Source organism: Solenopsis invicta, chromosome 6 (genome assembly GCF_016802725.1).
Source record: "Solenopsis invicta isolate M01_SB chromosome 6, UNIL_Sinv_3.0, whole genome shotgun sequence".
Classification (NCBI taxonomy): Eukaryota; Metazoa; Arthropoda; class Insecta; order Hymenoptera; family Formicidae; genus Solenopsis; species Solenopsis invicta.
In genome coordinates, this window is record NC_052669.1 from 4,555,932 (window position 1) to 4,568,896 (window position 12,965).

A 12,965-nucleotide genomic window follows, 5' to 3' on the forward strand; every position below is an offset into this window, starting at 1 on the left:
TTACGAAATTGACAGATTTCTCAATCTATTACAGGCAATAACGAAATTAACGTTATAACCCCATAAATGATTACTTCCCTAAAATAATTTCGTTACTCCGAATTGGGGAAAGAAACTTCTAATTTATTTCGAGTTTCTGATTTCATACATCTTTTGTAATCCGTGCAGAGTAATTCATAAAATAAAAATATTCGCAAACATCGAAAGTAATTTAAAACTTTAGTCTGATAAATATAAGTGTCTGATGTTCCGATATTGTAATATCCAACTAAATCTTTTTATCTTTACTACCGCACCAAATGTAATATCGTCGATTCCGTTTGTTCAAGTATTGAAATGAAAATAATCGAAATATAAATTTTCATTTGCTTGTACGATTGTTCATTCTTGATCAGTCACATTCTAAAATTTTGATCGAATGAACAATATGGTTTTAAAACGAATTGGTAAAATCGGCCGATTTAAATTGCAAAAGCATAATTCTTCGTTTTAATATACGCCAAATCAAACGAGAGGTTGAAAATAAATAAATAAATAAACAGAAATCGATGAATAATTATTGTACGTGATAATCGAGAAAATATTTGCCTCTGTCAGCAGATATCCTATTAAGCATTAAATCCATATAATATTCCGTTATTACCTTAAATATCTACTCTTTAATAATTTATATCATTCCGCGTTGTTGCAGAGCAAGGACAAAATACGAGCAAGAAGAAAACAACGTTTTCGAGATTGCTACGAGGACTGAAGACACATAGGAAAGAGAAACAAGGCCAGCAGGCGCAATCATCTCCCAGGCATGGTCGCGCAAGAATGGGCGTGCCGCAAAGAGTAAGTGCTCACATAATATTAAAAATTGTGTTTGAAAAGACAACGATGATATCTCGTCGGACCGATCGATCCGTGCTAAATTGAATTTTATTGAAATCTGAAATTATAAAATACCGCGCTCAGACGAGAATGATACACGGAATACACATTACTTTCGAAATTTTTAATTCCAGCGCTCTCAATTCATTTTATTAGCTTTCGTCGCCAGATGTACCACAAACGAGATGAAATAACTCGGCTTTGCGTTTGATCATTGTGCGCTTATCTCAAAGGATCAAGTTTCGTCGCGTGAGAATAACTTTTACAGAAGCCAACTCGCGCGCGGCACCCCCTCTCTAATCCCGCTTCGCCGATCCGCAGTCGTAAACGCGTTCGCGTAAATCAATGTCACGTAATTGCGTGACCGTACGACGTTATCGTGTGCGTGAGAGATTCCGACGACTAAATATTAAACCTCGCGCGTGCTTCTTGACAAGACTACACGCAAGGTAATTTCCATCGCTGTTGCTGCCGCTCGCGCTTTCATTAAGCACGTCCAGCCAACGGCCAACTGCCGACACACGAATGACGGAGCTTGGAGAAGTTCTAATCCATTTGCACGGCTATTTTTTGGTACGCTGCATCTCTCGTCATTTCAAAAAGTCATTGTCTGACGCGGTATCACTCGTCTTTTACGCGAATTGCGCCGTTCGATGGCCAAATGCGAGCTCAATTTGAATGTACGCCTCAATGGCAATTCGTTTTTTCGCTGTCCTATGAAATATTACGTAGTGCCAAATGAAATAATTTTTATTTGTCGGGACCATCTCTACTCTGTTTAACATAATACTTAGAATCGAGAATTACTGAATTAAAAATTACTCCCCAGTTTTTGATGACATTTTTTAATGTGCCGAGGAATTAAAAAAATTACTTCCGAGTCTTGAATGCTTACCGAGAGAAAGAAAAATTGCAAGATTAAAATGTACTTGGGCTGCTTCCGGGGTTTTGCTATAGTTTCTTCAACTAAGAAACACCGCAAAATAGCAAGAATTATGAAAAAAAATTAATCTGTAGATTTGTTGTTAGTTTAATTAATCATTTCTATTTTATACCGATGTTTTACACAAAACAACTGATTACATTTAAAAATTTATTGTAATATATTAAATCATTAATCTTAAATCACGCACATATTTTAAATCTTAAATTATTGGCATAAAATTCCTAAACGATATGTAATTGTATTCTCGTTGAAATATAAATTGATATCAGATACATAATATATTAGGAAATTAAAAATGAATTACATTTAAAACGCGCGATTCTGCTATTGATTGAAACACGTTCATAAGAATTTTACAACTTTTCATAATTTTTCATTCATGAATTTTTAGTGAGCATTACATTTTATTTTTATTTGCAAGAAATATTGATTCTCCGCATTAATCTGAGTAATGAAGATTGCGACAGCTGTAATCGCAGCCCGTTTATTTTCGCGGTATTCTCGTGTTTCACTCAACGAAATGTTTTCCATCAAATTCATACAGTAAAAATGTATCCAATGTACCCAATTAAAAAAAAAGCTACTATTAATCGTTTTGCGGCGCATGATGCATACGCGGCACGCGTGATGCTACATGATGTAACAATTATTGATTTACCGCGTTCACGATAATAGCTACTCTTCTTCTGCTTTCTCTTTCCCTGTTGATCCATTCGATCCCAGCAACAACACGATGCTATAAATTGCAATTAAAAAGTATTAATGAAACTCAATCGTTAACATGATTTTTTTGAACAGTCATTCAACCAGAGAAGAATGACCTTTCACGTTTTCTTATAGAATGCTTTTTTTCGTAAATCTCTTACAAGGATTTTCTTGCTTAGAAAGTTGTTATAATAAATCACGATTGATATCGCAAGGGGTCTAGTTTACAGATTGTCGTGAATAATTCAAATAATTAGTGGCGAATAACTCCAATTACTACATATGTTAGTGCAATCATTAGCTTCAATAGTCTGCCTCGCAACATGTAGGTTACCAAAATAATTATGTGCCCACACACTACGTATAAATCCTTCATTCCTACAGTACATCAAGATATTATTTAACAGCAATTACATGCGCATATTGCTGGTGCGCGAGCTCTTAAATTTTGAATTGATTACGAGCCTAGAGAATGAAAATAACGCGCCGCAGCACGTGGGAAATTCTATAAAATTCTGACGCGAAAAGAAAGAAGAGTTCCATGCATCCGTAAGTGCTGCTGAAGAAGTAAAGACACCTAAGATTTCCCATGTGTCGCCAATTTGTTAACCTACGTCGACGACTTCGCGTCCCACGTGGCCCGCCGTCGCGGGTGCATCTAATTTTATCCGTAGATTAGTTGCTCGATATGTGTGTGTGTGTGTGTGTCACACACACACACACACACACATACACATACACACAAAATTATATATACACATATATAATCCGAAATATATATTCCGAGCTATCGCGAAATAAGCTCGGGGACTGCGTTTCGTATCGTTCCTAATGAAATTTCAGTCCGATCATTTACGCCGGCTTAGGTCTTACTTTTAGTATAGCTTGCTACATTGCGACACGATTAGTGTAATTAAATTATAGCCGCCATTATATCGATCCGGGAGCTCACGTGTAAGAGACAGTACTCGATAGCAGAAACATATATAAAACAACGGAAATGAATATTTTACGTTTCAATTCGCGCGTGAATGCAATTTCGATTTAAATGCAGCCGCGGACAAAATGTCACGAAGCTGTTATTTCCGTATTAATTTCGGCTTTTATAGAAAAGTTATTATTATTAATATTATCTGCTTTCCGTATGGGTCGAAATTGGAAATTTGAGAAAAAAATAATCACAGCTGAATATTTTATATTGGCAGTAGCAAATAGCCAAAATTACAGCTTTGAGATACATCGATAAATCACAATCGCTGCGCGTTTGTTTTTTTATATCGTTTTTTTTTTTCAAAATTTTGATAAATTTCGGTGTAATATCTCGTATCATCACACGCGTATACGAACGCGTTTCCTGGGACGCGTGATTTCTGTAAATAAATCTCGAAGGTAAACAAAGCTTAAAATTATAAACCAGCGGCGAGTATCGGATGAAAAGTTTCCTGTAAATGAACATTTCCCGGAGGCACGCATACTGACACACGGTAGCGTAGCTTTCGTGTATTAACGGCAAACAAGCCGAGGTTGAGTTGCTCTTGATCTCTGTATGCGTATTCTGTCCGCGTGCACGGGCCGCATCAATGTGTGTGCACGCGCTTGCACCCGTGCATAATGCGGGCAGCCGGCGAGCCTGCAAGTGCCAGCAATGAGATTCCCACGCTTGGTTTAAAATATATACATGCGTACGTATGTGTGTGTGTATGTGTGTGTGTGTGTGTGTGTCCACTACTGTGGCAGTATCCGAATTTAGAGCGTAAATGCATCTTCGAACAGAGAACGTTAACTCGTTGACCCGCGCAGGTAAATTTATGCGTATGCAATTCGGAAAAATGTGTTTGCGTTACGCTCGGCGATAAAGTGAACGGCGTATTTTTCAGCGACGCTACGAACCCATATGGATACATGAACCAGGGAGGAAATGGATTTTACCTTCTTCGCCCGAGCGCGAGCGAAGAGAAACGTGGCGAAAAATTTGTGAAGTTTTCACAATATCGTATGAAAACGCTTCTGTTTATTATGCAAACACGAAAGTTGCCGAAACAAATAATAACGAAATTTAATTATATTGCCCAGTCTTTTATCCCGAATGTTTCTTCGCCATTCTTTCAATTAAACGGTTGAATCCATAAACGATTTTAAAATTAAATCTTAAGAAGCCGCATGGCGGAATCAGTCTTCTGTCGCAACTTTTTACAACGTCGCATTTCTAGGAAGATTTTTGCGACTTGGCATTTCTTTTAGCCATAAATACAAATAAACATTTAACATGTAAAGCTTCCTATTTCTTTAATTAAGCGTAAATTATTTAAAAAAATATATAACACATCAATCTACATATTAAATTAAATGCGGTTAGCTCTAATAATATATCTTATTCATAAGCACATTAAACAAATGAATATAGAATTGCGTACGTGAAATAAAAATAAATATAAATCTGGAAAAATTTCAGCATTTTAAATTCTCGCTAAAGTTTTTTCAGATTTGTGTGGTTGTTTGTATATATATTTAAATACGCTTAATGGTTCGCTCATAGGTGACATTAAAAAATTTTACACGTTTGTTGGTTTATCATTAAATTTCTCAACAAAACAAAGTACCATCCTTTACTTATTTTTGTAATTAAAACGTTTTTACTATCTTACTCTGTCAAACAATTATCTTTGTCTGCCCCCTGATATTTCTGGCGCAGGATCGACGACGGTAAAACGTGCGCCAATCGCGCAACCAAGTTTAGGTGTGACTTTGTAAAGGCGAGGCGATTTTATCAATGAAAATTGAATTTATATAGGTCGATACGTCTTTATTCTGGTTATAAAGTTCAAGAGTACCGATTTTACCATCGCGTCGCTCTCTTTTATCCGCGACAGAGTAGAACAGGTACGTCGCAGAGATGAATGTATGCAACATGCGCGCCGAGCAGTACACTCGCCTCTGAAAAAGCCGGAACGTCGATAGTACTTGGAATGAAATTTTCTCTCGAGAGTCCTCGGTATAGCCCGGCCGCCGAGCCGCTCGCTCTCAAGGAGCAACGATCTCTTCGGAGTCACGTCGTTTCTCGTCGCGGCCGGGCTAGGCCGCAGGACTAGACCGCGCCGCGCGAGTCGATGCACTCGAAGACGAAAGAACGACCAACAGCGGCGAGACGAACCGGCGGCATCCACCGTGACGAAAATTGAATTATGCCGGCGGGCACGAAGCGAAGCCGATACATGTCGTACACGGGGATCGTCGCAGCCGCAGCGAGACTGCGGTTTCCACGCTGCCGCAGCGATTTCAGAGGTGACGGAGGTGGCAAAAGAGAAAGACGGAACGAGAGAAAGGGGAAATGAGAGACTAAGTGAGATTCGCCAGGAAGGAGGTTACTCAGCGGTAGCGGGGGATCATCTGAGTTGGTCAGCCATCGCTGGAACGGAAAGGTCGGACTCTCCATTTGACATGCGGACGGGCTTTGATCATCTCTCTTGCCGCGGCTCTCTCTTCTTCGGCTTCTATCCTCTCTCTCGCTCTCGCTCTCGCTCGCCTCTTCCTCTTGACGTGGACCACCGCCGTGTCTGGTGGTTCTACTGGCCGCAACGGCTGATACGATGAGAGCGACAGAGATGGGGAGAGAGAAGAGAGAGAAGAGAGAGAGAGAGAGCGAGAGCGAGAGAGGCAGAATCCATCGCTCTCGGCCGAGTATCGCTACCAACAACGATCGTTGCCCGCGACTATGATGGGTCAGCCAGCCACGTCCGACGAGTTCTCCGAGGATGCGATTCCGCCAGATGGAATATCGCGGCCTGTCAGCGGCCGTATGAACCGCTTCTCCCGTGCGCCGACCCGCGTATCCTACGTGCCTCCGTCCCGTCGCGATTGCAACGTCGACGCGACGCGACCGACCGACCGCACCGCGTCATTCGTCTTGTTTGGGCCTGACTGCTGTCAGTAGTAGTAGTGCGCGCCCAGATGGGAATCTAATGGCACACTCACCGCGAACGCGCGCGCCCGCTTGCTCGCCGAGCGATTCGCGTGACCGCAACTGCAACGCCGAGAGCTCGCGCCGCGCCGTTGCAGTTGTCGGGGTTGATAGGTCGTTCCGGCGACCGATGACGTTCGGATACTTTGAATGCTCATTGTGCGATATTCCTTCAAAGCAGCGGAACATTTTTTTTTTATCTCATTTTTAATCTGCTTTCAATCAAGGCCGCTCAAAATTCGTATGATTCTACTCTAGTTAGGAGAGAAACGATTCTTCAAAAAAAGAAACTTTCTTTTAAATATTTTATATTTCAGCATTGTTTATTTTATTATAAAATGTTATTATATAATATCGAAAGAACTGTCTCTCATTCGGAAACCTGAGGGAGGAATGTCCCCTCTCAAGATTAGAGATCCAATAAATTTTATCGCGTTTAATATTGGGATTGTGTCATAAAATTTTTAATAGAACGTCGTAAATACAACACAATTGAGGCGCAGCCTTGATTCCACTTTTGACGGCAACATTTATTATGAAAGTATTAGAAATAACACTTTGACAGTGTAAAAAAAAGTCTTCGCGAGACTACGTCAAGACTTTCCGAAACCGTTATTAAAGACTCAGCCGTGATGCTTGTCGGAGGGAAATCCAATGTTGGATCTGGCAAGAATTAATATGCGTTTCGTGATTGACGTGAACATAAATCTAACCTGGTAGTCTGGTCACGTTTCAGGAGATTACGCTTCAAGCTTAACACGTAAGTTACTACATTCTACTCAAGTCGGATAATATTCTAAAAAGGAACAAAGTGTATATGAGGGCGAGAAGAGTACAAACGCAAATAACAACGTGTATTTTCTGTATGTTCTTTAATCGTTGTGCTTCCAATGCCGCGATAAGCACATAAACGTATAAATAACGTTTACAAAAGCAAAAAGAATTATCCAAGCGAAACTACATTTATTTCTCTCTCGATGCGTTGTTCTCTTATTCTGTAACGAGCACTTGCGATGTGCACGAGAGGGTACAAGAGACGCGATCTTTGCTAGCTATTGAAGCGCGACTGTGCTTTTCTTTTTCTCAACACTTGAAGAATTCACGTCGAGTACCACTAGGATTTATCCTACCCACGCGGCGATATCTTGCCCGTGCGGAACCACCACCGGGTGCGCATTGCGAGTACGCGTGTGTATTATCGCAGTCACCGATTTGCGCATTTCCGCGCTCCCGTTGTTAATCTAGTTACGATGTCACCGTGTCCGCAGCGCCGTCGAAATGCGCTGCGGGCCATTGCTACAGGCGAACGGGCGCATTAACGAAAATACGCGCGAGATACATCACGAGTCTGTAAAATGGCACTCGAAGTGGCCCGTACGCCTCTTCCTTGAACGCTTTCGTGGATGTCGAATATTATCGTGAGATTTGCCGCGCGTTCTTCGCCAAAAGGAAAAAGACAAGAGCGAGCGATGCGCTTTTTATTATAATGGATAGCGTGCTCTCGATGAGTAAGCACGCGATGTACAACGCCCGCCGGCAAAGATATGTAAATTTAAAGTGGTTTAGAGCGAATCAAGAGGCTCATAGCTATTTCACAACCTACTTTCGAGAAGAGAATAGCGCGTTTCCTTTGTTTTTTAAAATCTCATATGCAGAGTAATTGGGTTGAAAAACATTGAAGTACATATATGTAATTATATACAACTACTCGAGTAGAGCCGAGCTGATTCTGAATCTAATGGCCAGTATTGATTAAATTAATTTTTCTAATTTATCAGTCGCTGTCAAGCCACTAGCAGTTTTCAATGATCAGATTCAGATTGAGTTTATCTTATTTCATACAAAAATCTGTTTAGTAACTAAAGATTTATAGGTTTTCAGCACTAATAGTGTATATCAGAATATAATACACTCTCTGTATACTGAATAAATAACAAGGTACAAGAAAAAGATGATACAGATTAAATAGTTATGACGAGAAGTGAGTTACATTATTAGATAATAGTTATGTGAGACACAACTTTTCTATTTCATGACCAGACGGGCATGTAGTTTAATTTCTACTAGGATACATATACATATAATAAAAATCTGTTTTATATTCTAGTCTTTAAAAATTTGCTACTATCAAATGAGAAACAAAAGTGAAAGTATTTAAAAGTATTTTTTAATTATCCCTTGCGTATATACACCTGTTTTCTCTAAAATTACTATGCTGAATACAATACTAAATAGACCTACGTTTAGCATACGCGAGTACTTCAGAAGCTCTTTAAGAATAACAGTGGCGATCAAAGAAAGTAGATCCTTAAACGGGATAATTATTCGTGGTGGGGCCTGTAAACATTCGATGGAAGAAGGCTCCCAAACGTAAATAAGACGAATCACCTCGCTTTATATGCTAATACCAAAGGTCGGTAGGGGCGTGAAATACAGTCAGCTGTTAACCTCGTGACCCTAGCTATTACATCAAGAAGGTATTTCGACAATGGCCTCGTTCAAATAAAAATAGGATTAAACTAGATCTCAAAGAAAAACCACTTCAATGTTCTCTTTATTAATAAAATATATTAAAGATGCAATATGTATTAGTATATTTATACAAATAATATAAATAACGCTATTATGTTATAATAAATAATATATTATTTATATATTAATATTTAGAGAAAAAGAGGAACAGTAAAAATAATATCGATAATCAAATGAAACACCCATAATACAAAAATGTTTAACAAAAATAATATATTAATTTTAAAACACTAATGTTATATAATTTTACGCTTATTTTTCTTAATTTTAAAAACATACGAGTGATATATGAGCAACTCTCTTATCGACTTACATTATCGATATTATTAATATCTCCATAATAATATCTCTCACAATAACATACATTTAACATCTACATTAATATTAACTTTGTTTACATCAATATTATTCACATAATAGACTGATATTAATATTGTACGGGTCACTTTATATGCTTCGTCTCTACATAATAAAATACTTACATGTTTCCCGTAAAATCACGAGAAACGTTCATCTTTATTCAACGACACACATATTTATTTTCTTGTAATGAAGAGCACCGCAACCGAGGTAATCGAAGTATATCAGACGTAACACGATGCATGTCGATAAACTTAGCAGACTCCGCCACGCACGAGAAATATATTCCTATGCTCGCCTCCAGTGAACCAATCCACTCTCACCGGTTCGCACGACGGCGGCGGCGGCGGCGGCGGCGGCAGCCAGACATCCTAATTTAATTTCGGGCGTGCATCATCGCTCACGGCGATGGCTCGAAAAGTCGCGTCACGTGGCGCAACACGCTTGCGGCTTCGTTCCCGCGGTGAATCCCTCGATGAATCCTGTTAAAAGTGGATCGTTGTGAGGCTCGCGATAATTCTCTTATTTTTTCTTGATTTTATGAACTTTATTCTTCCGCGCAAGTGACGAGAAAAGTTTTAGAGCCTCGCTTGTTACTATCGTAATCGCGAGAGTGAGAGGAGTTGCATTCGCGTTGGCGAGCGGCGAAGCACGTCATTACATCTTAAGCTTGGAACCGTGTAGCATTATTAAGATAAAAAATATTCCCTTCTCCCTTGAGCTTTCCTAACGTTTTAACAATAATTCAGTCCCTTTCGACCTGGTCCCTTTTTCCTGTCCGTCCTCCGTCGTTGTCTCCTCGGTATAAGGGCTACTTTACCTGGGATAGCGCGTATTACTTACTAACGGTATCGTCAACCGTGTCTCTCTTGGCTGAGTGCATTACGGCGTCATTTACATCGTCAGCGCGGTGCCGGGACAACGCGCCTGCCGGCACTTGCTACGCCGCTGGTTATACAGCACCCAAACGGCTACGCTACCACGAGAATTATATCAGCCGGTCGGAATCTCGTTAAGGCTGATTTTCCGCGAATATAAAGTGTCCGGCGAAAGAGAAAATGCGAAGTGAGGATCAAATCGTTTTTGTTGAAACGAAAAGTTAGCTATCTCCATCTCCCTCTTTCTTTTTCTCTCTTTTCTCTTTCGAATCCTCTTAATTACGTAGGTACGGAAATGCGACGGACAAGCGCGCGTAATTAAGCCGATTTTCTCGCAGCGTTTTTTGCGCGTACGATACTTAAAGCGATATAGCCGACCGTTTTTGCTTCTAGAACGATCCGATAGCTGCGTACGTAGGAAGTTCGTATCGACCGAAAGTCGAACCGCTTTACACTGCGGGCACATTGCAATGCCGCGGCCGGGGGCAACGAGGTAGTTCGAAAAACTTACGGGCGCAGTTAAGTAGATCTACGACAGCCCAGGGTTAACCGGTAATGCATCTCGAGGCACCACCCCCGTTTGAATTAGCCTCGGGATAAAAGAGGGTCGAAAAGAGCGAACGGAGGCACGATCGACCTGCGGCCTACGCGTTTCCATAAGCAAATCCTCGGGAAATTTGAAAGTCCGAGGCAGCGACGGATAGTTTGAATTGCTCAACGTACGACTGAGAATGGTAACAACTCGGAAGGTTTACCTAAAGAAGAATTAAACGGTGAATCAAATTTTGTATTCTATCTCTCAAATGATTTTATTCCGGCAGATAGATGTTTCGTTTCATTTTCTTGCCTACGTATATGACTCTTCTGATCAAAAGTTATGGAAAAGCATAAATAGGATAATAAAACATTTATTGAATTTGAAATGGAATTTTTTCCAACAAAATAATAATTTAATCAAAGATTATTCGTTGTGATTTAATTCTCTACGTTAAAAAAAATTCAGTGGTCTTATTAATTTATTAAAAAATTATAAATATTTTGACATTTTATATTAACTTTTTTATCGTTACATTATAATACTTTGTTATGTCAATTGTCTGGATGCAAATCAGTACAAATTTGTACCGACGAAAATATAACGATTCACAGCTTGTTGCATAACGTGCCTGATTGCAAAGCTATAGTCCCTTCTCTGGAGAAGATATTTTATATAATTGCTATGTCGTTAAAATTTCCCATTTCCATGTTCTCTTGGACAGATTAGTGCTATCGACAAGTTTCACGATCCACAATCGCCCGATTTATTTCGTCTGCCAGCACGCGCGCGACACGTCTGGCTAGGGGCACGTTCCTCGTTTCAGGAATCGATCGCTCTTCCCCCCAAGGCGACGTTTTTCGATCGTAAAGCGAAATTGTTTAACCGGCAGGTACGTGCCGTTGTAGTCGGCAGTCGCTCACCATGCGCCCATCATGGACCAACGCTTCGCTCCAACATCCAACCGCCCAGGGGAGCGCGTCGCCATCGCGGACGATAGAGCTTTACGCGGATACGCCAGCGAGATGCGCGACTTTATGGTCGTAATGCAATCTTGCGTTATCGGTGGCCCGCAACCGGCCAATAAAGCCGACAAACGCGCGAACGCCGCGTCGATCTTATCGCCGGGGCATGGGAGCGCCAGACTCACACATACACACATACACACGCGTTCCCATTTCGAGGGCGATCGTATTCCTGGGATAGGTGCCGCGAGCGCCTATCCCATACGGCCCAACGGTGCTCGTCGACGGCCTGCAGGCAATGCATTTCAATGCACCTCTACTGCTTCTCTCCCTCTCTCTCTCTCTCTCTCTCTCTCTTTCTGTTTCCTTCTCTCTCTCTAGTCTGGCACTCTGCGCGCATCTAAGTGATTCCGGATTGGCGCGCTAATGACTGTTTCATATTCATTGGCCGCGGTAGTGTGCGACCCGGGGCACCTCGGTTACATCGTCTAATTCACTTCCCCGTGCCGCCACGTTATGGTTTCTTCATCTCCTCACGCCGATCACCTCGCTTTCTGCCTGACACGGGCGACCAGTTGAACGGTTCGCTATTTACAGATGGTTAAATATCGATCAGTTGGACAGTCAGATAATAGCTACGTCGCGTCTCTTTTTTACAATTCACTCGAATCGGTTCACATTTCAATATTAATCTGACATTAATTTTCCACATTTGAATTCTGTTTAAGAATAGTCCGTCACGAATCACCGATTCTAAAATTAAAATTTTTTTTTTTTTATTATTTCTATCCTTTTATTTATCTTAATAAAAAACTTTGAATTTATTATACTTTTATTTCTATGTAACTATAATCGCTTCCAGAACAGTGCCGCATATTTTTTTTATGAATTTCTTATATAATTATTATTTAACGTCGCACATCGTGGTATGTAGCATACGATGTACATTGTAATTACCGTGAAAGCTGTAATACTAGTCCGAGAAAAGAACCCATTACGAAGGACCCTTTCAAGCAGGATCAACAAGAAACTGACTTCACGAGAAATTAATTAAACTTGATGGGGCTTTTTAGCCGGCGTTAAAGTTGCCGTGTAACTTATTCATTCAGTAATTCCCGAGACAATTGGATGTCGTCGGGTTCTGGTGTAAAGACGCATGTGGGAGCGTCAGCGCGGAATACGCGCTTACGCAAACGCGTGTCGCACATGTGAA

General features: G+C 40.6%; 1 protein-coding gene and 1 long non-coding RNA gene across 6 annotated transcripts in view; one reads left to right on the forward strand and one right to left on the reverse strand.

Annotated features, from left to right (window-relative positions):
• Nucleotides 1-12,965, forward strand: part of LOC105193913 (SAM and SH3 domain-containing protein 1) — a 324,915-nt gene that overhangs the window by 272,248 nt on the left and 39,702 nt on the right. For all 4 annotated transcript variants that reach the window (XM_026130583.2, XM_026130586.2, XM_026130584.2 and 1 more), the window contains exon 5: nt 692-834. In XM_026130583.2, the coding sequence (XP_025986368.1) occupies nt 692-834 (143 nt within the window). The remainder of the gene's footprint in view (nt 1-691; nt 835-12,965) is intronic.
• LOC120358136 overlaps nt 1-12,965 on the reverse strand; it is a 286,272-nt gene that overhangs the window by 217,278 nt on the left and 56,029 nt on the right. The gene's annotated exons all lie outside the window — the stretch shown is intronic.